The 23,091-nt window shown below is 53.2% G+C and overlaps 2 protein-coding genes across 3 annotated transcripts; one reads left to right on the plus strand and one right to left on the minus strand.

The window, feature by feature from the left end:
• The first annotated feature begins 5 nt into the window (after window positions 1–5).
• KIF1C (kinesin family member 1C) lies at window positions 6–22,739 on the plus strand. 2 transcript variants are annotated; one of them, XM_024564793.4, is made up of 23 exons: window positions 7–232; window positions 1,918–2,038; window positions 2,265–2,397; window positions 2,813–2,889; window positions 3,244–3,423; window positions 4,035–4,100; window positions 4,902–5,080; window positions 5,168–5,279; window positions 5,731–5,808; window positions 5,957–6,022; window positions 6,112–6,187; window positions 6,673–6,751; window positions 6,956–7,101; window positions 7,921–8,090; window positions 8,254–8,333; window positions 8,461–8,536; window positions 13,272–13,351; window positions 14,177–14,271; window positions 17,595–17,678; window positions 18,097–18,283; window positions 18,419–18,491; window positions 19,307–19,921; window positions 21,501–22,739. In XM_024564793.4, the coding sequence occupies exons 3-23, from the start codon at window positions 2,292–2,294 to the stop codon at window positions 22,182–22,184; spliced, it is 3,309 nt and encodes a 1,102-aa protein (XP_024420561.1). In that variant the 5' UTR covers window positions 7–232; window positions 1,918–2,038; window positions 2,265–2,291; the 3' UTR covers window positions 22,185–22,739. The 2 variants fall into 2 exon arrangements, with proteins under 2 accessions (XP_024420562.1, XP_024420561.1); XM_024564794.4 differs by lacking the exon at window positions 1,918–2,038 and having other exon boundaries at window positions 6–232.
• On the minus strand, window positions 16,518–16,908 carry LOC112308517 (small ribosomal subunit protein eS27-like). Its single transcript, XM_024564795.4, has one exon. The coding sequence runs from the start codon at window positions 16,857–16,859 to the stop codon at window positions 16,605–16,607; it is 255 nt and encodes an 84-aa protein (XP_024420563.2). The 5' UTR covers window positions 16,860–16,908; the 3' UTR covers window positions 16,518–16,604.
• Window positions 22,740–23,091: the final 352 nt, after the last annotated feature.

The raw sequence follows: 23,091 nt of genomic DNA on the forward strand, positions 1-23,091 counted from the left end.
CCGCCCCTTGCTCCCGCCCCAGCTCGCGCTGCCCGGGCGGGCGCCGGCTGCTGGCGCCGCTGCTGCAGCCGCCCGCCGGGCGTGAGTCCGCCGCCCGCCGCCCGGGGACCCGGCGAGGGGCGGGGGCGCCCCCGAACCGGCCCCGGATTTCCCCCGCTCTCGTCTCACGCTTACCGGAAAGTTTGTCTGTTTGCACTGTGCCGAGTCGCTCCAGGAGCCCTGCCGCTTCGAAGTGAGAGCTGGGGGAGGGGGTTGAGGGAGGGGACGCCCGCGGAGGAATGTGTCGGTCTAGGGGGCGGGGAGCCGTGGTCCTACTTAGCACGACCCCGCGGGGGCCGGCTGGCCGCGAGACCCGAGATCATGTGTTGTTTGTCCTGCGGAGGCGCGGAGAGGTGCCAGGCCCGGGGCAGCCGTCGGTTGGCTGGACAGGAGGACAGGGTCCGCACGGCCTCCCAGAAAGGCCGGGACCAGGGCCTCTGTGAGAACTGCCAGCAGGCAAGGTCCAGGTGGCCCAAAGCCCCTGTTCGGGTGGGTCGGTCCCTCCTCAGCCGCAGCTCCTCCCTGTACCCCACTGCTCCTTTACGCTGCACTGGCCGACCCCTGTACCTATTCTCTAGTCCTTTACCCCTCTGTATCCCAGCTGTGCCACCCCATTCCCTGCCCCATCAGCCGCAACGGCGACCGGCGTCACCTTTGCGTGTCTCCACCAGTGTCCCTATCCCCTGTGATCAGGGTCTTGGGGTCAGGGCTGTTCTTCCTGAGAAAGCCTCTAATTTCAGCTACTCCCTTCCTGTCCTGGGACAAACCAGCCCTCTCCGCGCCCCCACCCCCAAGGCTGGAGAGGTGAGACCCAACCAACATGACAGGAGTTTGAGGTCCTTTAGGGCTTCAGAAGGGGCCCCAGCATCCCCAAACTCTCTCCACAACTCTCCACCCTGTGTCCGTGGGCGTGGGCTGCTCAGCCTCTCCTCCCAGGGTGTGGGCACCCGATCACCCACATTCCTGGGCTCCTGCCTGGCACCTTCCCCAGATCAGTGGACGCCGCCATAGAATTAGCTTCAGGCTGGGGCTGGGACCTGCTTGCTTCCTTTTTCCCTTTTTTCCCCTTTACGGAAGACAGACCCTAAGGTTACACTCCCCTCCGCTGAAAGACACAGGTATTCTGGCTTCCTCCCCCGAGGAGCCCTGGGGTTGAGGGATGCAGGATGACCCCACCCTCCCCTGCCCATTGTCCTGGATCCTGAGGAGGAAGTGCTGGGGGCTGGGCAAGGGGTTTGGGGCTACAGGCAGATCCCAGTCCTAGGCTCTACCTCCAGCACTTGAACTTTGCCCATCAGCAACCCCTTCCTCTGGTGGTTGTGGACCCTGAGTGGGAGCTGGTTGCTACTTCTTCCTGGCTGACCCTGTGGGGGAATTTTAGGGCAGGTTTTATGTTTGGGATTTTCTCTCCTCTTGTTTCTCTTCTGGCCTCCCAGTTTGTGCTTTTGCCCTGGAGGTCTCCCTGTCTGTTCTCCCATTTCTGTGTCTCTCCTTCCTTTTCCTCCCTTTACTTCCTTCATAGCCTGACCTCAATCTTGCCTTCTCTCTCGTGTCTCTTGTTTGCTTGGTGTCTGTGACTTTCTGCTCCTCCTCTTCCCCCTTCCCGCCACCCTCAGCGTCTCTGCCCATGTGTCCCTTTCTCTGAATTGCCCTCTGTCCAGCCTCTCCTCTATCTGACGTTCAGTACACTTGCGAGTGACGAGGAATAAAAATATCACCATCTCTGCCCTTGGATTCACATTGCATTCGTCCACTCTAGAGGAATAGCCATCCTTACTTTTTCTAACATTGCTCCCCACCCCATATCCCCAGTCATGCAACCCCAAACACACCTCTGGAGCCACAGGTGCCTCCTAACCACTCTTCCCCCACAACCAGGGTTTCCCCCACAGCCCCAGCTGCCGTGGCCAGGCCCCAAGTGTAGGATGGGGCTCTCCCTACGAGGGCCGGTGGCAGCCAGAGCTGATACAGCCCCCCTGGTCTGGGGCTGGGACGACAGGTAACTCTGCGAACTGGGATATGACTAGGGAGAGAGGCAGAAACACCTTTGGGAGTCCCTCAGGAGAGATGTTTGGGAGGAGGGCCAGGGAACTAGGAACTGGGTACTTGAGGGGTTGGGTAGCTGGGGAATGGGGGATGGAGAGACTGGTTTCTTGGAGAAGCTGGGTGGCAATGTGTGGGTCCCCCCAGCAGGTCTAACCACCTCTTCTGTCTCTGTTCTCCAGCTGAGGAGGGTGGGAGTATCGGGAGCCATGACTGGTGCCTCCGTGAAAGTGGCAGTGAGGGTTCGGCCCTTCAATGCCCGTGAGACCAGCCAGGATGCCAAGTGTGTGGTCAGCATGCAGGGCAGTACCACCTGTGAGTGAGTCCCAGGAGCCTGGCTGGGCACAGGCAGGGTGGGCCAGGCCCACCACGCAGGCCAGTCCTGCTGGGCCGAACCGGGTGTAGGGCTCTGCCCAGCACAGAGCAGGTGCTTGTTGTGAGGGTGGGGGTTGGGGCAGGCTGGCCTTTCCGTGCTCCCAGTCCCTGGGAGGGGGAATGTTGGCCTGGAGCCCTCCATTGCCCAATCCAAGGAGGCAGTCCGGTGGGGGCGGGCCCTAGGAAGCCAAAATTAACTTTGGTGCGGGAGGGGTAGGGAGTATTAAAGGGGAGAGATGAACTAGGACAGAGGAGGGGAGTAGTAGGATGCCTGGATTTGGGGGCTTGTGGCAAGTGGGCAGAGGTTGGGAAGTACATGACCTTGGCCTTCCTTTGCCCTTTCCTGCCCCCTCAGCCATCATCAATCCCAAACAGAGCAAGGATGGTCCCAAAAGCTTCACCTTCGACTACTCTTACTGGTCACACACTTCGGTGAGACGGTTGGGCTGGGGAAGAGCTAAACAGTGGGGGATGGGATTTAGGTCCCAGGGAGGGGGCATTGCAGGGAAATAACACCTCTGGGAGATTGGTTGGGATTGGGGTGTGTAGGACTCCTTAGGTTGTGACTGAGACCAGGATGAGGGAGGCAGAATCTCGTGTGATAATTAGGACCTGCAGGAGATTGGATAGGACCCTCAGGGATGGTTGGGACTGTGGGTTGGGGTGGGGAAGCGCACAGGACCTTTGGGCAATCATTAGCAATGGGGGCAGGGCTCCTGGGGCCTGGGCACTAAGGACAAAGTCATGTAGGGCTCCTGCTGTCTTTCTCTGCTCCCTTCCACCTAGGCTGAGGACCCCCAGTTTGCATCTCAGCAACAGGTATATCGGGACATTGGAGAAGAGATGCTGCTCCACGCCTTTGAAGGCTACAACGTGTGCATCTTTGCCTATGGGCAGACCGGGGCTGGGAAATCCTACACCATGATGGGGCGGCAGGAGCCAGGGCAGCAGGGCATTGTGCCCCAGGTACATGGTGGGACCTGGCAAGGCAGCTGTGGATATCTTCAGCTGACCCTAGGGGTCTAAGGATTATGGAGCAGAGAGCTGGCTCTCTGAGGTCCTTAGTGATAGGGAATGTGATGGGGAATTGGTTTTGCCTGCAACCTGGACATCCAGGACCCCCTCCAGAAGCAATAAGGCTCAGTAAAGACAGCCAACTTTGTGGCGTCAAAGAGAGCCCTGCTTTGAAACCTGGCTCATTACTTACTACTTACCTACAAGAGATTACTTGTCTCATAATCACTTGTGAGTGTACTTTCCCTATAGACTGGTATATCATAGTTAAGGTGGTGACTAGAAAAAGCCAGTTGTGGGTAACTGAGAGTTGTCCATCATTCTCCCTGATTGTGCAGTGTAGTGGGTGCGCATACGGGCTCTGGAGGTAGGACTCCTGGGTTTGCTTCCTGGCTCATCGAATACTGTGACCCTGGGCAAGTGTGTACCTCTCTGAGGTTGCCTTCCCATCTGTAAAACAGGAACGACCTCCCTCAGGGCTGAGTTAGGGCTCAACAGGGACTGGACTGGGGCTGGGTGCCACAGGTGCACTGTGAACAGCAGCTTTCCTGTGTTCTCTCCAGCTCTGTGAGGACCTCTTTTCTCGTGTTAGTAAGAACCAGAGCACTCAGCTCTCCTATTCTGTGGAGGTAAGCCAGGAATATGTGGTTGGTGGGGAGGGGGCGTGGTGGTCCTGGATGGGGAGTGGAAGAACAGAGTGATTAAGATGAAGGGCAGCCTGGCTGGTGTGGCTCACTGGGTTGAGTGCGGGCCTGTGAACCAAAAGGTTGCAGGTCCTATCCAGTCAGGGCACAGGCCTGGGTTGTGGGCCAGGTTCCCAGTTAGGGGCGTGTGAGAGGCAACCAGTCAATGTTTCTCTCACACCCTGATGTTTCTCTCCCTCTCTCTCTTCCTCCCTTCTCCTTTCTGAAAATATATAAATAAAATCTTTAAAAAAACCCCAAAAACAAAACGCAAGGGCAGTTTCTGCGTCAGACAGCCTGGGATTCCTTGCTCTGCCAGCTTTGAGCAACTGATTATATCTCCCAGCTTCTGAATATGTTCACCTCTGAAATGGTAATGGTGGGGTCAGTGAGCACATGCAAAGTGCTTAGCACCGTGCTGAGTAAATGCTGAGTGTAGCTGAAATAACCTGTTTCATACTCAGTGGAGTATAGGGTAAGTTTCATAGGCAGTATTTTGTTAGCCTGTTATTTTTTTTTCTTTTGTTGAATTTATTGGGGTGACACCGGTTAATACAATTATGTAGGTTTCAGAGGTACAATTCTATAATACATCGTCTACATATTGTATTATGTGTTCACCACCCAAGTCATGTCTCCTTCCATCACCATTTACCCCCCTTTACCCTTTCTACCTGCCTCTACCCCCTTTCTCTCTGGTAATCACCATATTGTTGTAGCTTGTTCTTACTTGCTTCTTCCGCTCAGGTGAGCTATATGGAGATCTATTGTGAGCGGGTACGAGACCTCTTGAACCCCAAAAGTCGGGGCTCTCTGCGGGTCCGGGAGCACCCCATCCTGGGCCCCTACGTGCAGGACTTGTCTAAATTGGCTGTGACCTCCTACGCAGACATTGCCGACCTCATGGACTGTGGAAATAAGGCGAGGTGAGGTGGGCCGGTGGAGTGGATGGAAAGGGAGCCATACTTAGGAAGGTGAGAGGCAGGACCCAGTGACCACTCCTTTCCCCCCAGGACTGTGGCAGCCACCAACATGAATGAGACCAGTAGCCGTTCTCATGCCGTCTTTACCATTGTCTTCACACAGCGCTCCCATGACCAGCTCACTGGGCTGGACTCAGAGAAGGTGGGGCCCCCCTGACCATACCTAGTACAGGGACGACAATGTTAGACATGGCCTTGTGTTCTCTTCCTTGCCCACCCTGGGTTTGAGTGCCTTCTCCAGGCTTCTGTAGCCCCCTGTCCTTCCCCTGTCAGATCAGTGCGGTACTGTCTCCTGTTTACTTGTTTGTCTTTTTATTAGACTTCTCAGGCCAGGGCTTGGATCCCATTGTCCCTTGTTCCAGCACACAGTGGGCATGTAAATATCTGTAAATGAATAAACGAACGAATGGATTAGTAACCAGCTCCTCATTATTGTCTTCATAAATTTCATTTCCTCCTGTCCCCGTCCCTTGTCCCCTCCTGCCTTTCTCCTTCCCTTGCCAACTGCCCAATTCCCTTGCTGGGTGTTCTGCTGATTTCCCTGTCCTGCCCCACTGCCACCAGCCACCTCCTACCTCTTTTCTCTGACTCAGGTTAGTAAGATCAGTTTGGTGGACCTCGCTGGGAGTGAGCGGGCTGACTCATCAGGGGCCCGGGGCGTGCGCCTGAAGGTGAGGAGGCTTAGGCACAGAAGGGCAGTGTTGGGGGCTGTGTGCAGTGGTCTCTAATTCTAAACTGGGACTCTCGCTGCAGGGAGGAGGAAGGGAAAGGGGATGGGAGAGGAGGGCCTCATTCTCCACGTTCCTCATCTCTTTCCAGGAAGGTGCCAACATCAATAAATCTCTGACTACTCTAGGGAAGGTGATCTCTGCCCTTGCGGATATGGTACGACCTGGGGGTGGCAAACGAAGGGACTCTGGGAAAGAGGACACCGGGTGGCCTACCCTGACCCTCTTCTCTCTTCCATCCCCCAGCAATCAAAGAAGCGGAAGTCAGATTTTATCCCTTACAGGGACTCTGTGCTCACCTGGCTGCTCAAAGAGAATTTGGGTGAGGGGCTTCTCTCTCTCTCTCTGTTGACCCTGCCACCATCCTACTAACCCCCTTTGATACATCTGACAAATCCCTGCACCCCCCCAAGAATCTCATATCCTCCAGTTGTCCCATTGACTCTCCCCTGACCATCCTTTGAAGATGTCCTATTGCTGAGATCAGGGCCACACCCTCCCTGCCCAGCCAAGAGCCTCAGCCTCACTAACCTGGCCACCCATGACCCCTCTCTGACCCCACACCCACCGCTGACTTCACCCTCCTCTCACTGATCTCTGCCCCATAGGTGTCTGGTGTCTCCCTGACCTCACCCCTGCTCCTCCTAACTACGACATTTCATGGGTAGCTTGGCAGCTCTTAGCTTCACCCTACCTTGGACGGTGCCCCTATCAGACCCCTGCCTGGGCACTGAGGCCCCCCAGACTCAGTATGACTTTTCTTAGGACCCAGTCCAGCTTAAGCTTTCCCCTCCTGTCCATGCATAGGTGGGAACTCACGTACAGCAATGATTGCGGCCCTGAGCCCCGCAGACATCAATTACGAGGAGACTCTCAGCACCCTCAGGTGGGGCTCTGGTGGGGTGGGGCAGCATATGTAAAGTGCCAGGGGAGCTCAGGCTGGCAGCTCAGGACCCTGCCCATGAGACAGAGTTGACCATCAACTGTGCCCCAGTATTTTAAAACCTGGGAGGGAGAGTGGGAAATAGGCAGCAGACTAAGGTCACCTGGGTCTGGGCCTCATCACTCCCAATACCCTCTCCTCACCCAGGTATGCTGACCGCACCAAGCAGATCCGCTGCAATGCTGTCATCAATGAGGATCCTAATGCCAGGCTGATCCGAGAGCTGCAGGAGGAGGTGGCTCGGCTGCGGGAATTGCTGATGGCTCAGGGGCTCTCAGCCTCTGCTCTGGGAGGTAGGGCTCCAGGGGCAGGGGCAGCGCAGCGATTCCCCTTGGCTTGCGCATCCCTCTCCATTTGCCTTTGTGTAACCCTGAGGCCAGGGAGGGACAGCTGACCACAGAGCCCTTAATGTCCTCAATGACATGGATACAGAATGTGGAGCGGGGACTTAACCACATCTTAACAAAAGTTCTTGTGAAACATCAGTGGTTTAGTTGACCCTAAGCTTAACAACAATCAGCAGTGGAATGTTCTCTAAAATTTATGCTCAGCCTCACTGAGGCAAAGTGGTGTTCATTTTAGAGGACGTAGAATCTTGTTGACTGTGTCAGGTGTGGATTCTGCATTCAGTCTTTGGGTCCTTCCCATTGAGGATAGTCAGCGTGCTGGGGGTCACAGCGGGAGACATGCGGGTGTCCATTCTTGGGAAGATTAGGATAAGGTAGACACGATGTTCACCTTCCCATATTTGAAGGGTAGTCTTGCAAAAGAACAAGCAGTATAGTCTCTTTTCCAGGGGGTAGAACTAGAAACAAGGGGCACATGTAACAGAGGCAGATTTTAGCTCAGCATCACTAAGAACTTTCTGATAGTGCATGTCGTCTGACAATGGAAGGAACTGACTGCCTTGTTCAGTAATGAGCTCACCATCCCTGGAGGGGAGCAAGCAGAGACTGGGTACCTATTAAGGTAGGAGGGCTTTCTGCTTGGTGGAGGTTGACCAGATGTTTTCTGAAGTCCTTAGAGACTTGTTCTCTCTGAGGTCTTCTCCATGTCTCTAATCAGCTACATCTCTCCTTAGCCTCCTCCTTTGACATCTTTCTCTCTCCCAGGCTTGAAAGTGGACGAGGGGAGTCCTGGAAGTGCTCCGCCAGTTATAGCGTCTCCCTCTGCCCCAGCTTCACCCTCATCTCCCCCCACACACAATGGGGAGCTAGAGCCATCGTTCTCCCCCAACACTGAACCCCAGATTGGGCCTGAGGAGGCCATGGAGAGGCTGCAGGTGAGAAGCTGGAGCGGGCCAGGGATGGGGGCCTGGGAGCTGATGGGAGTGTAGTTCTCCAAAGCCAGGGTCAAAGAGGAAGGAGGAATCCCAGGGGTGGTGCGGGCCCCCTGTAGGTGCTTGTCCCAGATTGTCCTGGTCCTTGTCTGTCTTATGCTCCCAGGAAACAGAGAAGATTATAGCTGAGCTGAATGAGACCTGGGAGGAGAAACTACGCAAGACTGAAGCCCTGAGGATGGAGAGGTGTGAGAGGCAGGGGGTGCAGCTGGAGCCCTGGAAGGTGTGGGGGTGGGGAGGAAAGGTCAGGTGCTGCAGGGGAGGAGTTCATGGGCAGTGATGAGAAAAGTAACATTTGTCTCCTTGCCTGCAGAGAAGCATTGCTGGCTGAGATGGGGGTGGCTGTCCGGGAGGACGGGGGAACTGTGGGCGTCTTCTCTCCAAAGAAGGTGAGCAAGTGGTTGGGTGAAGAGGCCTAGAGAGGCCTAGCGGACCCTGAATGCTTAGGGAAGAGGGTTGGGGGTGGGAGGGTGATAAGTTCTAACCCTGATCTCTAAGGCCTCTGAATTGTACCCCCATTATTTCTGTCCCCACTCTTGCCACCTTCTTTCTGCGTTGTCTGGACATCCCTTCATCTCTTCCTCCATCTGACACTTGCCAGAGAGGCAAGTGCTCAGTAAATGCCTATGGCCAGGGACTCTAGGGACCATAGAAGGACGACGGGATCTGTTCCCTTAGGGAGATTCAAGAGCTGCTGAGAAACTAGGCATTTACATACATAACCTCACACATGTGTATATGTGAGTTTATGCATAGAATTTATTTCTGGATTTTTAAACTGGTTACAGTGGTTACCCCAGGAGAGAAGGAGCAGGCCTGGGAGATTGGAGGTTGGTTGGATGGAGACTTACTCTGAGTAGCTAGTTTTTAGCTACTCAAAAACTTAGCTAAAAAATACATTTTTAAAAGAATAACTTGGGAAAGCAAGCCTGTGAAGGGAATAGAGGGGGAGGAAGCACAGACCTGTGAAATGTTGATTATAAATGAAGTGAGAGGTTTAAAGATGGCCTCATCAGCCTGGCATGAGGATGGGGGAGCTGGCTTTCTGGAGAAGGTGGTTTGGAAAGTGGAGCCTGAAAGATGGTCAGGATTTGGGGTTAGAGAGGAGCAGGGAGGACATTGGCCTAAGCAGACACAGGGAGGTGTTGGTGAGTGGGGCACGCCAGTGGCTGTGATGTGCTTGCTGTGTAGTGGGTGCTCAGTGCATCTTCACTGAGAGGAAGGAAGGAAGGAAGCAGGATAGGAGTGATCAGGCTCAGCTGGGGGCAGGAATGGTATTCAGAGCCTTTCACAACTAGCAGGGAACAGGGAAGGACCAATCAGAATGGACAGCCAGCACAGCTGTGTAGGCCGCAAATACAGATGAAGGGATGACGTGGAGGCCAGTTTGAGTAAATCAGGAATTTTCAGCCCCACTGGAGAGCTAGCCATGTCTGTGTGGTCCACCTTAAAAAAGCAACATAGGGTCAGGTCCTAAGTCAGATACACTGTGGTTGGGGCAGACAGGGTTTTAGGGGCTGCCTAGAAGAGGTGGTGGACCCTCCTGGTTTCCTAAGGTCAGGGCTGTCTGGGAGACTGAGCAAGCAGAGATCCTTGAACAGGGATCTGAAGAGGGGAGCAGGGTTTGCTTTCCATGCCTAGGGCAAGTCAGGGAGCAAAAGAGCTATGGGAGGGTGATGGAAGGTGGCTGTTGGGCTAGGGACCTGGTCCGGGGTGGGTATGCAGGGCTTTGGGGTTTTTCTGAGGTCTGCATCTGGGGGAGGGGCTACAGGTGGTTCTCAACATGGCTTGCAGCCACCCTGAGGTACAGTGTACCTCAGAAGCTTCCACCATGGTTGCAGGGTTGGAAGGCAGGCAGAAAGGGGTGGAGAAACTGATGGGGTGGGTGTTTCTTCCCTAGAGGGCTCCCACTGTGTGGGGATGCCACCTTCTGAAGCCTGGGGATCAATAGGGGGGTGAATTTTGTTTGTTTGTTTGTGTCATTGTTCTTGTAGAGGTGATATACACCAGAGAGAACCTTCATGTAGTGCTGAGAAGTGTGCACAGTGAAAAGGAAGTCTTCCTCCTTCCCACCCTCAGGTTCCCCTCCCAGAGGCAAGCCCTATTATCAGGTTCTGTTGTGTTCTTCTGGAGGTAGCCCGTGCACACACTAGTGTGGGTTGTGTATAGTTAGCTACAGGTGGGTGTGCGTGCAGGCGCATGTGCGTGCATACATGGCCTCTTTTTGGAGTAGTAGTGGTTGCATGCTTTATACTTTTTCATGTAACGTAGGGGTTCTGTCTGTTCTTCACGGTGTCAATATTCTGTCCTATTGATGTAGGGTAACTTATTTAGCCAGCTTTCTACTGATGGTCACTTAAGTTGTTTTTTTATCTTTTGATACTATAAACAATATTACAACGGGTGATCTTATAAATAGGTCTGTTATCTGTAGAAAAAATCCCTAGAAGTGGAGATTTGTGGGCAAATGGTAGCTATGTAAAATTTTTTATCTGTGTTGCAAAAGTGCCCTCCGAAGATGATAACGATGTCACTTTATACTCCCGAAAGCAACACACAAGAGAAGTCATGTTCCCCACCCTTTCTACTTTTTAATCTTTGCCGATCTGGTAAAATGGCATTTTACTTTTGCATTTTCTCAAGGTGGTGAGGATGAATGTATTTTTGTATGTTTAAAAGGCATGTGTGTTTCAGGAGGGAGAGCTGATAGACTTACAAATGGGGAAATGCGTTTGGTAGCTTCAACCTGGGAATGGTGGGGTGGGGGGAATTGGGTCCTAGGGGAAATGCCACCGTTCGTCTTGGAGAGAGCCAAGAGCCTTAGGGAAAGTACCCTCTTTCTGGGACTCCCACCACCAGGCCTTCTTAAACAGGTGATTTTTAAACCTGGCTTGGTGCCTCCTTCATGTTCACGGGGATGAGGGGAAGGACAGGACCAAACTTTGGGTCCCCCACCCCCAGCCTCAGCCTGAGTGCCTCTGTGCTTATCGGCTTGACATATTAGGCTTCTAGGTAGGGTTTCATTTGAACAAAGGGTTCCAGGGCTGAGCAGAGATTGAAAAGCCCTGCCCTAAATCATGTCCCCTCTCCCAAGGGGTAGATCACTTTCTGCTCCCAGGGCCCGTCAGTGTTTGCCATTCCTGACACTGCAGTATTGGGAGGGGCATGAGAGTCCCTAGGGAGAAGTGGAAGGGTGACAGCAGTGATGGTTGGGGTGCCTGGGCAGAGGGGCAGACACAGTGATGCACGTCATACCCACCATGGGCGTGGCCTTGTGTCACGATTCTGGGGCCCCCGAAGAAATATGGGACCCAGGCTACTGGCTGTTTCCCCTGCACTGAGTGCCTTCATGCCTCCATGCTGTTGTGTATACTCCTCCTTTACCTGGAATGCTCTTCGTTCTGTGTCTCCATGTCGCCCTTGTCCTCAAAGATCAGCTCCCATACTGCCTTCCCGTGAGGTCCTCTCAAACCCCCTCTGAGCTCCTGCAGTTTTTTACTTTATTCCCCTTTGCATCTGAGCCCCTCCCAGGATATGGTGCGATCAACTCCTGGGAACAAATGAATGAATGAATTAATGAGCTAAGTGAAGGTGTGAAAAGACCAGAAACTTGGCTGTGAGACATCCATTTCCCACCTGTAGCGTTGCCAAGTCTTATCTCCCCAAGCCGACTGTGATTTCCTACTGACAGGGCAGCAGCGTCTGGGTTTGATTCATCTCTGTGTCCCGTTAGCACCTCACAGGGTTTTTAGAAGTAAGTCCTTATAGAAGAGGGACAGAGGATCCTGCATTCAGCTGGAAGGCAGGGGAAAGATTCGTGGAGGAAGTGGCATTTGAGACAGACCGTGAGGGAAGTGAATGATTTTGATGGGTGGGGGTGGGAGGGAGGCTGTTCCAGGTGAGGGAACATGGGGAGCATCTCACAGGGGTGGTCAAGGATGAAGGAGGTCTTTTGGAATGAGTGCTTAGCAGTCCACAGGGTGGGAACACAGAAGGGGAGAGAGGGGCCCTGGAAAGGGGCTTGAATGGGTGGGCTGGGGCCCTGATGTGGAGGAGGCCCAGGGATACCAGCGTAAAAAGCAGGGTTAAGTCAGGCAGGCATGGGATACCGCCTGGAGAGGTCCAAGTGGAAAAGCATGACTCAGCCGTGGTGTGGTATGAGCAGGGAAGCTGGGAGACCCCTGGAGACAGCAGGAAGTCAGGCAGGCCCTGTGGCAGGGTGGGCTAAGGCGGCAGATAGTAGGGAGGGAGACTTCTCCAGGCTCGGCGGCAGTGGCGTGAGGGGGGTGTAGAGGGAGCAAAGCTTGTATACTTCCCAGAGTATGTGCCTTGGGAGGGCGGGGGTGTCGCTAGAGAAACACGTCAGGAAAAGGTGCTTGGGAAAGGGAATGCGCTGAGTTTTCAGTGTGGAGCAACATAATGATCGGCCAGTCAGAAAGATGGGTCTGGGCAGGGAGGCCTTGACAGGGACATTACCAGGCAGCTGCTGCAGTGACCCTGGCCCCGGGTGCAGCAGGGCTGGGGACAGGCACTGCCTGGGGAAGTCTGCTGTGAAAGTGGGTCTATTTTATAGGCTTTTGAATTGAACTGACGCTCTTTATTCTTTAATTATAATTATAAAAGTAGTCCATGCTTCTAAAAAATTAAAGCTGAAATAAAAGGAGGGAAGTACCAGTCCCCTAACCCAATCCCCTCCTATACTCCCCAGAAGTGGCAAGGTACGTTTTGAAGGAAGAAATGATGAGACTTGGGAACAGAGGAAATATAGGGAAAGCAGAGGTGGGGGCAGGTAGGTTCTAAGGTTTCTGGTCAAGGAGATGAGTGGGTCGAGGTGCCTCTGAAGAAATGGGCCTTAGGGAAAGGATTGCTGTCCTGGGAGGGGTGGATGGGTGGGACTATTTGTAGGCCCCTTGTGTGTGAGGAGAGGGCAGGTTGGGCTGCTCTGAAAGTGGGTGGGGTAGGTGGAAGTAAGGATGGGGGAGAGTTCTCTGATGAAGGGAGGAGGAGCAGCCTCCTGCGCTGGAACCTGGACAGATGTCTGCTGAAGCTTCTTCCCTCTCTCTCTGCGGCATCCCTCTGGCTGGCTCTCAGGACCCTCCCCTGATCACCCCCCCTTTCCCATAGACTCCACACCTGGTGAACCTGAATGAAGACCCCCTGATGTCAGAATGTCTGCTCTACCACATCAAAGATGGCATCACCAGGTAGTGTCTAATCAGGGACCTGTGGGGCAGCCTCTCATTTTGGGGTGTGACTGCAGAGGGATGACCACACTAGTGACTTTCTTCCCTGGTGACCTCACTGGAAATACCCCAGATATCAGGACAGCTGATTCCACAGCCCTGCTCACTTTCTAGGCTTCCTGGGAAGTTGCTGAGCCTGGCTCCTAAGCGGCTGTCCCACCTCACCCACAACTTTACCTGGGTGAGATGCCTCTGGGACCAAACTGACTCTGTGTGTGCGGGGATAGCTTCTGACTTACCGAGGCACAGAATGGGTTGGAAACTTAGACCACCATGTTCCTAGCCCTTAGCATCACTGCCTTGGCCTCCCTTGCAACCCTCCCTGTGGGTGGAGGGAATTGTGGTCCCAGCCCCATGTAGTTTAGGGCAGTTCCTGTGTAGTTGGTGGCTTCACTGGCTGATGCTAATGCATATCCATGGGGCTTGGTGCCTCTGAGGTCACCTTCTGGAGTTAAAGAGATGAGGGTTTCCTTTCTGTCCCACCACAGACATTTACATGGCAGAGGACAGCCATCCCGTTCCAGGTTCCCTTTTGTCCTCTGCTGTGTAACAGTGACTGAGGACCAGGGCTTTGGAGTCAGGCAGATCTGGGTTCAAATTGCAGCTTCACCACTGCTGGGCTGCCTGACCTTGGGCAAGTTACTTTACCTTTCTGAGCCTCATCTTCCTCACCTGTGATATAGAAATAATTACCCTCGGCTTATAGAGTTGGATGAACTTGTATTCAAAAGGGGCTTGGTGAATGTCTGGCACATGCTTAGGAAACGGTGGCCATTGCCTTCCCAGGGTTGGCCAGGTAGATGTGGACATCAAGCTGACCGGGAAGTTCATTCGGGAGCAACACTGTCTGTTCCGGAGCATCCCTCAGCCGGACGGAGAAGGTAATGGCTGAGGGAGTGAGGGTGGCATGGCTGGGCAAGGAGAGAGACAGGTCTCCTGTTTCACAGCACACACTGAATTGGGCACTGGGTGTGTAGCCATGTAAGAGGAGAGGGGTCCTCATGGTCACAGGGGCTTCAAGCTCATAGCAGGCAGCGGGGGATATCAAGGGCCAGGCTGCCTGCACCCACCCTGCGAGTGCAGGCTGCCGCCCGGGCAGCGAGTGGGAGTGGTCCCCAGGGCAGAAGCAGAACGCTAGCAGGCCGGAGGGTGGAATTTTGGGGAAGAGGGGGTTTGCCGCATTCCTTGATATTTTTTATCCTGAAATAGCACCCTGGTCATTTTTTATGAAAAATTGTGTTTGTTCCAGTGGGTGCTCTGAATTTATCTCTGGAAAACCAACTTACTGATCACCCTATGACCGCGGCGGTTTCAGGGAGTTAATTGGCTTGTGTGTCCCTCTGATTCTAAAACTTCCAGGAATTTTTTAGCCTTTGTATGGCCTTAGCTGCAAAGGCTTGTAGGCATCACCAGTCCTACAGGGAAGGTAGTAGCCTGTCCGATAACGAAATAGTACTCGTGTGGTTCAGGGGTATTCGAGATCACAATTTTGTTCTCAATCAGTCATTAAAAAAAAAAACAAAAACGGAATGATTTGTGTTCAATTGAGTTCAAATTTGTGTCCAATTTACTTGGATTTGTGTCCAAGTAAAGTTGAGCTCTAGCAGATGAGGTGGCAGGGGTGCAGATGTTACACATGGGCTCTTCATCATCTTTATGCATTGTCTCACAAATCTGAAAAGATTGCCCAGTTTGATGCTTTTGAGGGCACAGGGAAATGGAGCATGTAAGGTCAGCACACAGAACTTTGTATTTATTGATTTTGGAGAGAGAGAGAAACATCAATTTGCTCTTCCACTCATTTATGCATTTCACTGGTTGCTTCTCGTATGTGCCCGGACTAGGGGTCGAACATGCAGTCTCGGTGTGTCGGAACTGTGCTGTAAACAACTGAGCTCCCTGGCCAGGACAAAGTCAGCACATTTTTAAAAATGAGAAAAGACACTATCATGTGGCTTAAAGCTCAGGTTTAAGACATGCCCGTTGGGCTTCACTTGGCTCAGCAGGTTAATGCAGTTGTTCTGTTCTGGTCCAGGTCCCCAGTGGCAGCAAATGCTTCCGGCACTGTGGGCTAAAAGCTGTTGAATCAGTTCAGCCTAGTGAGTTATTGCCAAGTTCCTGTTCTGTGGTTACCTCGAGTCATGTGCTGGGGTGATACCAGAATCACCCAAGGGCCATGGCGTGAGCCCACCCTCAGGAGCTCAGAATGTGTTTTGACAGGTGACCGACAGGCATGAAACACTATTATATCAGTAAAAGCATCTGATGAATCTGTGCCCCAAAGATTGGGGCCCTAAACGTCCAGTTCATCTGGGCCTCTGTTTTTATAGCACATTTAAGACTTGACCAAAGACAGGCAGAGAGGAGGTGGGTGCGAACCGAGAAGAATGGTTATCTACTATTGACTTTGTGTCTTGGGGGTTGGGGAATTTGCCCAGCGCCAGCGTAGCTGGAGCACGGCAGAACTGCTCTGAGCTCTGCTCTTAATACAGGCTGCTGCGGGTTCCTGGACATGGAGAAGGCTGCCCCGGCCACCTCTCCTTGCCCGGCCCCTTTCCCTCTTTCATACCTTTCTTTTCCTGACTTTAGATTACCTCCTGATTTACTCATTTACTGTCTGTCTTACCAGCTGGAAGTGAGCTCTGTAAGAACAGGACTTCTGGGGTTTTTTGCTACTATATTTCCATGACCTAAAATAGTGCCTGGCAGATAGTAGGGATGCAGTATATTTGTGGAATGGATGAGTGAATTTGGGGGCATGACAGGAAGTAAGGGCGGGCAGAGACTGGTACCCATTACAGATGCCCCATCCTTTGCCGCCTTTCATTGCTGTTCTGGGGCATACGGTGATGCCTTAGCACTCTCTCTCACTCTCTCTTTTTTCTCTTCTCTGTCATTTCTGCCCCTTGAAATTTGAGGCTCCCTTCTAGCATCTGCTCAGAAATCACTGCTTTCCCATGGTCATTTCTAGTCCTCTGTGTCTAAGTTGAGTTCCTCTCTGCTGTTTTTATACTCACGTAGTGTCAGTAGTACCATCTCTGCCTCATCTTAGAACTCTGATGCTTCTGTTACTTCTAGCATAAATACCTCGCATCTGCATGTCATTTTATTTGCGCTTTCAACCAGTCTGAGCTAACATCTGTGACTTTTTTTTTTTTGTATCCAAAATGTGTTTATTGGGATGGTTCCCCACTCATCTTGATTCAGGGTACTTTTAATGCTGCTTCCTTCTGAAGGAGCATCCTTCTGTCAGCCTTGCTTTTCCTCCCGTGGGCTGACAGAGGACAGTGGAGCAGCCCACACACAAAACTACCGTTTGTGCATGGCTAAAGACGGTGGGGATTTTATAGCATCCTGCGCATTTCACATCCATGAAGTAGGAATTGGGGCTCTGCACCAGGCGCTTTTTCTTGTGTTTCCTCTTCTCCTCTTCTGGAGAGGGATGAAGGAAATCCTTTGCGAGAGGCATGTTGTCGTGGGGAGGTCGTCACCGCCGGAAAGACATCTGTGACATTTTATAGTTTACAGAAGTTGGGTGACTTGATCAGTGCCCCTCAGTTCAGGAGTCAGTCACAGAGCCTGGATTTCTGGGATATAGGGCTCCCTCTATGACGCCAGGGCATTGCTTGAGGACAGGAAGCTGCCTCATGCGTCTTTGTGTCCCAGCAAGCAGTAGGCTTGGTGATATGTTCAGAGGAGCACCTTGGTAAATGTTTGGGTTGGGGTGACTTTAATCTTGTCCTGTGAAGACAATGCTCTGTTTGTTGGCTGTGGCTTGAGATCAGGCAGAAGTGAGCTGGGATCCTGCTGGAGAAATCCAGGCTGAGCCAGGGATAATGTTAGAAAGGAAGGAATGGACATCTGCAAGGCAGCAGCGACAGGGCCTGATGACCAGTTGGCTATGAGATGAAGCCCCCTGAGAATTACTGGTTTGCTAAGCTGCTGTGGGGAGGGTGGAGGTGGGTGAGTACAGAGCCCCTGCAGAGGCTCCTGGGCATTTTAGCTGGGGCTCTAACCCTCCTTCTGCTCTTCCTTTCCCTTGCTGCCTACCACCAGAGGGGCCATGGCACCCCTAACAGGTACTGGGGGGTGGGACTGGGGGTGCATGTATTTTGGGGGGAGTAATGCAAGATGGGAGTATGACCATAGCCCCTCTACCCCCAGGGTCTAATCACTTCCTTTCCTCTCTCTCTCTCTCCCTCAGTGGTAGTCACCCTGGAGCCTTGTGAAGGAGCCGAGACCTATGTCAATGGGAAACTTGTGACTGAGCCATTGGTGCTGAAGTCAGGTAGAGAAATGTTACAGAGTGCGGGTTCTGGACGTGGATGCACAGAGGAAGTCCTAGGGCAGAGCTCCCTTGGTGAATCTTAGGGAAGCCCCCAGAAATAAATAGGAAATAGCATGGGAATATGACGAAGGAACTGGGAAGTGAAGATCAAGGAACCAGGTTTCGGTTTTCCTTGCTGTCCCGGGGAAACAGAAAGAGGATGCCAAACTTCCCCAGGTCCCTTTGGCTGTCAGGGACAGGGTGGTTCCTGGTGTCAGCTGAAGGAGCCTTGGCTTTGACCACCCTCAGACGTGGTATGATGAGAGAACTGGTGTCAGGGCCTCAGGGACTTGTGGGCAAGACCGTGTACACCTTGGGCATGGGGACGAGTTTGCTGCTGTGGGAGAGCAAGTCCACTTTCCCCTCCTCCCATCTCCAGGGAATAGGATCGTGATGGGCAAGAACCACGTTTTCCGCTTCAATCACCCGGAGCAGGCGCGGCTAGAACGGGAGCGAGGGGTTCCCCCACCCCCAGGACCACCCTCTGAGCCTGTGGATTGGAACTTTGCTCAGAAGGAGCTGCTGGAGCAGCAAGGCATTGACATCAAGCTGGAGATGGAGAAGAGGTGCGAGGAGAGGGTGCTCTGTGCCCTGGGGCCCTCAAGGCTGTCCCTCCCGTCCCAGCCTCCTGTTGTTGGGCGCCCCACTGAGGTGCCTCCAAAATCCCATACAGCTCTTCCTCCCTACCTACCTAATCCCAGGCTACAGGACCTAGAGAATCAGTACCGGAAAGAAAAGGAAGAGGCTGATCTTCTGCTGGAGCAGCAGCGACTGGTGAGGAATCCATTGGGGGGCATAGTGGGACATGCAGAGGAAGAGGTGGGTTGGCGGACACATGAGCAACCAGGCTGGCAGCATGGTCGTTTGATTCTGCTTTTGGTTTACATTGTGAGCCTGAATGAGAAGTGGGCCTGAAAGGGGGTCAAGGGTGGGCGTGGCATCTGGGAGGGCTCCGTGAGAGAAGTGTGACCTGGGGGGAACACTGTGTGTGCAGGGAGCTAGTTCTTCCCTGTTGACCAGGGATTCCCAGACTCCAGTTGATCCTGTGGCCCCTCTATGGTTTTTACCGTAGAAGAGTACTACCTGTACTGTTACTTAAGAGTGGTTTTTTCTCCACATTTTTTGTTGTTGTTCAAGTATAGTTGTCTCCATTTCCCCACCATCACTCACCCCCACCCCAGCCACCCCCACTTCCTACCCTTGATCCTACCCCCTTTGGTTTTGTCCATGTGTCTTTTATACATGTTCGTGAAAAAGAAGTGTTCTTCACGTGGACTTAACTTTTGAATCTTTAACGTCATCCTCAGCAGTAATACATTTGCAAGAAATCCAGACTTGCCATAGCCGCAGCTTGCTATAGTTGCAGCTTGTAGCTTGCAGTATCAGTCACTTTCCCTGTGCCAGCCCCTGTCCCCCACACTTGGCATGCATTAACTCTCAAAGTGTACCTGTGAAGAAGATAGTGTGTCATTTTCATTGTGTGGATGAGCAGCGGTTAAGCAACTAAGGGTGTGCAGTTCTGATGGATGTTTCTGGTGGTGTTGGGATGTCCTTAGTGTTTTCCCTGTTTGCTCTCTCTGTGGCCCCAGTATGCGGACTCAGACAGTGGGGACGACTCTGACAAGCGCTCCTGTGAAGAGAGCTGGCGGCTCATCTCCTCTTTGAGGGAGCAGCTGCCACCCACCACAGTCCAGACCATCGTCAAGCGCTGTGGCCTGCCCAGCAGTGGCAAGCGCAGGGCCCCTCGCAGGGTGTATCAGATCCCCCAGCGTCGGCGGCTGCAGGGCAAAGATCCCCGCTGGGCCACCATGGCTGATCTGAAGATGCAGGCAGTGAAGGAGATATGCTATGAGGTGGCCCTGGCTGACTTCCGCCATGGGCGGGCCGAGATTGAGGCCCTGGCCGCTCTCAAGATGCGGGAGCTCTGTCGTACCTATGGCAAGACGGAGGGGCCTGGGGATGCCTGGAGGGCTGTGGCCCGAGATGTCTGGGACACAGTGGGCGAGGAGGAAAGCAGCGGAGGTGGGGGTGGTGGTGGTGAGGAGGGAGCCCGAGGGGCTGAGGTGGAGGACCTCCGGGCTCACATCGACAAGCTGACCGGGATTCTGCAGGAGGTGAAGCTGCAGAACAGCAGCAAGGACCGAGAGCTGCAGGCCCTGAGGGACCGCATGCTCCGCATGGAGAGAGTCATCCCCCTGACCCAGGTATGGAGGGCTTAGGCCTGGCTTTCTCTCTCCTCTTCTTCCCTCCTCAGTTGTTTCCTTTTGGAATCTGAACCTCCCTCCGACCCCCTCGCCCGTCTTGCTTTCAAAAATTTTATTGACGTGTAGCAGCTTTTCTCAGTATATAGTTTGTGAATTATGTGCCTCAGTCACCAGGGCAACTAACTGAAAGTGCAGATTCCTGGATTCTACCTCAGACCTACTGAATCAGCACCTTTGGGGATGAATCTGCATTTATGATAAGTACCAAGGTGTTTCTGAGGTACAATCCAGTTTGAAAACCACTGATAAAAGTACACATTTCTTCAGTTACCGCTCGAATGTTCACATACATACACATTCTCATAACCATGCTCTGCAAGGGTGAACGTTTATTCCGTGGTGGCCACTGTGCTGAGCACTTCTGTGTCACCTCCTTTAAATCTCCGCAACAGCCCGTGAGGAGCAGTGTATCACTGATCCCTGTTTTGCAGGCACTCACTCAACAAATATATATTCGAATGCTTGCTGTGCACCAGACATTACGCTAGCACTGGGGCTGTGCCGCAGACAGAGTGGCTGCTCTGTCCCAGCTTGCCTTCTACTGGAGGACCCCAGGCGGTCAGCCACCACAGCTCATGGTTACTGAAGGCTCCCTTCCCCAAACGCAGCTCCCTCCCCAGCTCCCTCCCCTCTCGTTCTCTCCACTCCTGCCACCCTGGCTTCCTTGCTGTTCCTGAACTTTCTGCGCACACTCCTGCTCCAAGGCCTTTACACCTGCTGTTCCGTCTGCCTTGCTGCCTTTCCCCTGAAGTCTCACAGCTTGCTCCCTCACTTCCTTTAGGTGTTTCCTGCAAGGGTAACTTCTCAGTGAATCTCTTTCTGGCGGTTCATTGCAGCCACCCCACCCTGACCTCCCATCCCCCTTCCTTGTTCTGTTCTCCATCTCAATATGTATAATTTATATAAAGTCTGTTATGTAATTTATATACTTACATATAATGTAAATAATATATACTAAGTAGTTTAAATATATAAACTTATACAGTTCACTTTTCACTGAAGTATGTGTACCATGCTATATATTTTTCTTAGTCATTTATCAACTGTCTCCCCCACTAACACAATGGCGAGGATTTTGCTTCCCCGTTTTGTTAACTTTCATATCCCCAGGGTAAATCATTTATTCAGCAGTATTTGCCGAGTGCCTACTATGTGCCAGGCACTGTCCTAAGAACTTCACATGGTTTGAGTTATTTAATTCTTAGAAGAACCCTGTGCAGTGGCTGCTGTCTTTACTGACCTCACCTTACACATGAAGAGACAGGCACAGAGAGGTTACAAGCTGAAGTTCCAGACCACCCAGCTGTGAAGGGGCAGACCAGGATTGAACTCAGACCCCTGGTTCCCGAGCCTGTGCTGCTAAGCCACCATTCTTTAGTTCCCTTACCTCCGAGCCTCTCTGGGCACCCCTTGACACCCAGCCACTCCAGGGCCTTCCGACTTCTCTCAAATCCACTGTGCTCCGGAGGTAGCGTTTCTCACACTGCTTCTCATTTTCTTCCATGCACCTCCCTCCCAGGATCATGATGATGGAAATGAAGAAGCTGATGAGGCCGCCTGGGTCAAGCCCCCAGAGTCAGAGGTAGTAGAGGAGGAAGCCCCCAGTGACCATGTGCCCTCAGCCCAGCCTACTTCGCCACCCCTGTCAAGTTGGGAGCGGGTGTCACGGCTGATGGAAGAGGACCCCGCGTTTCGTCGTGGTCGCCTTCGATGGCTCAAGCAGGAGCAGTTGAGGCTGCAGGGACTGCAGGGCTCTGGGGGCCGGGGCGGAGGGCTGCGCAGGCCTCCAGCCCGTTTTGTGCCCCCTCACGACTGTAAGCTACGCTTCCCCTTCAAGAGCAATCCCCAGCATCGGGAGTCCTGGCCAGGGATGGGGGGTGGGGAGGCCCCAGCTGCACCCCAACCCCCTGAGGAGATTACTCCCCCAGTGGCCACCCCTGCCCGCAGGCCACCAAGTCCCCGAAGGTCCCATCGTCCCCGCAGGAACTCCCTGGATGGAGGGGGCCGATCCCGGGGAGGAGGTTCCACGCAGCCTGAACCCCAGCACTTCCAACCTAAAAAGCACAACTATTATCCCCAACAGCCCCAACCATACCCAGCCCAACGGCCGCCAGGGCCTCGCTACCCCCCATACACTACTCCCCCTCGAATGAGACGGCAGCGCTCAGCCCCTGACCTCAAGGAAAGCGGGGCAGCCGTGTGAGTCCCATATCCTGGGCAGAGAGGGCCTGGTGGGGCCCCTTGCTAAAGGAGAGGAGATGCCTGAGATGCTGCTTCCCCAGAAGCCCTGGGGTAGGGAGGCCCTAGAGATGAGAGAAGGTTTGAGTAGGTGCTAGATGATGTGAGGGTGATGGGCCGGAGGCCAAAGGAAGGAAGAGGGCACGGAGTTGCCAGGAGCAAACCAAAGTGAAGGAAGAGTGATGGGAAGCTGCCTTGGGACCGCCCCTTGCAGAGGGGAATCCCACAAACGCTGCTATGGGTGGGGTGGGGCTGGGGTGCTGTGTAGCCAGTGTTTGACTTTTTTTCCAAGTCGGGGAAAAGGGGAGAGAACCTAGAGTGAGACAAGTTCTCCTCCCTGGCCCTTGTCTTATCTGTCTGTCTGTGGTGGTTTCTGTTTCCAGGGAGGTGTGGCGGGATCATAAGTCATTCCCCTCCCCTTCCAGGCCTCCTGCTGTAAGTGGAGGACCTGTGTGGTTGCTGGTTTGGCTGGGCTCCCATGTGGATGTGGGACCCTTCAATAAAAGATAGCAAACAGACAGAGCTTGTGGCTGGTGGTTTGGTTTTGGTGTCTAATGGAGGTGTAGATTACATAAGATGCACGGACCTTTAGTGAGAGGCTCTCAATTTTTACGTGGATGTGATTCTATGCCTTCACCACCTGGATTAAGATACAACAACATACTACCTTGGTTTCTCTCTCTCTTTTTTAAAGATTTTACTTATTTACTTTTAGAGAGAGGGGAAGGGAGGGAGAGAAACATTGATATGTAAGGATTCAGTTGCCTCCCACATCCTCAAGTGGAGACCTGGCCTGCAGCCCAGGCATGTGCCCTGTGACTGGGAATCGAACCAGCAACCTTTCACTGTGAAGGCCAGCACTCAGTCCACTG

This window comes from Desmodus rotundus, chromosome 9, assembly GCF_022682495.2.
Source record: "Desmodus rotundus isolate HL8 chromosome 9, HLdesRot8A.1, whole genome shotgun sequence".
Classification (NCBI taxonomy): domain Eukaryota; kingdom Metazoa; phylum Chordata; class Mammalia; order Chiroptera; family Phyllostomidae; genus Desmodus; species Desmodus rotundus.

Excerpts from the sequence above, each read along its gene's own strand:
- KIF1C (XM_024564794.4), top strand. The coding sequence starts at position 2,292 with ATGACTGGTGCCTCCGTGAAAGTGGCAGTGAGGGTTCGGCCCTTCAAT. Across the intron at positions 2,890-3,243 it reads CTTACTGGTCACACACTTCG|GCTGAGGACCCCCAGTTTGC; the intron begins GTGAGACGGTTG and ends CCTTCCACCTAG. Across the intron at positions 6,023-6,111 it reads TCTCTGCCCTTGCGGATATG|CAATCAAAGAAGCGGAAGTC; the intron begins GTACGACCTGGG and ends TCCATCCCCCAG.
- LOC112308517 (XM_024564795.4), bottom strand. The coding sequence starts at position 16,859 with ATGCCTCTCGCAAAGGATTTCCTTCATCCCTCTCCAGAAGAGGAGAAG.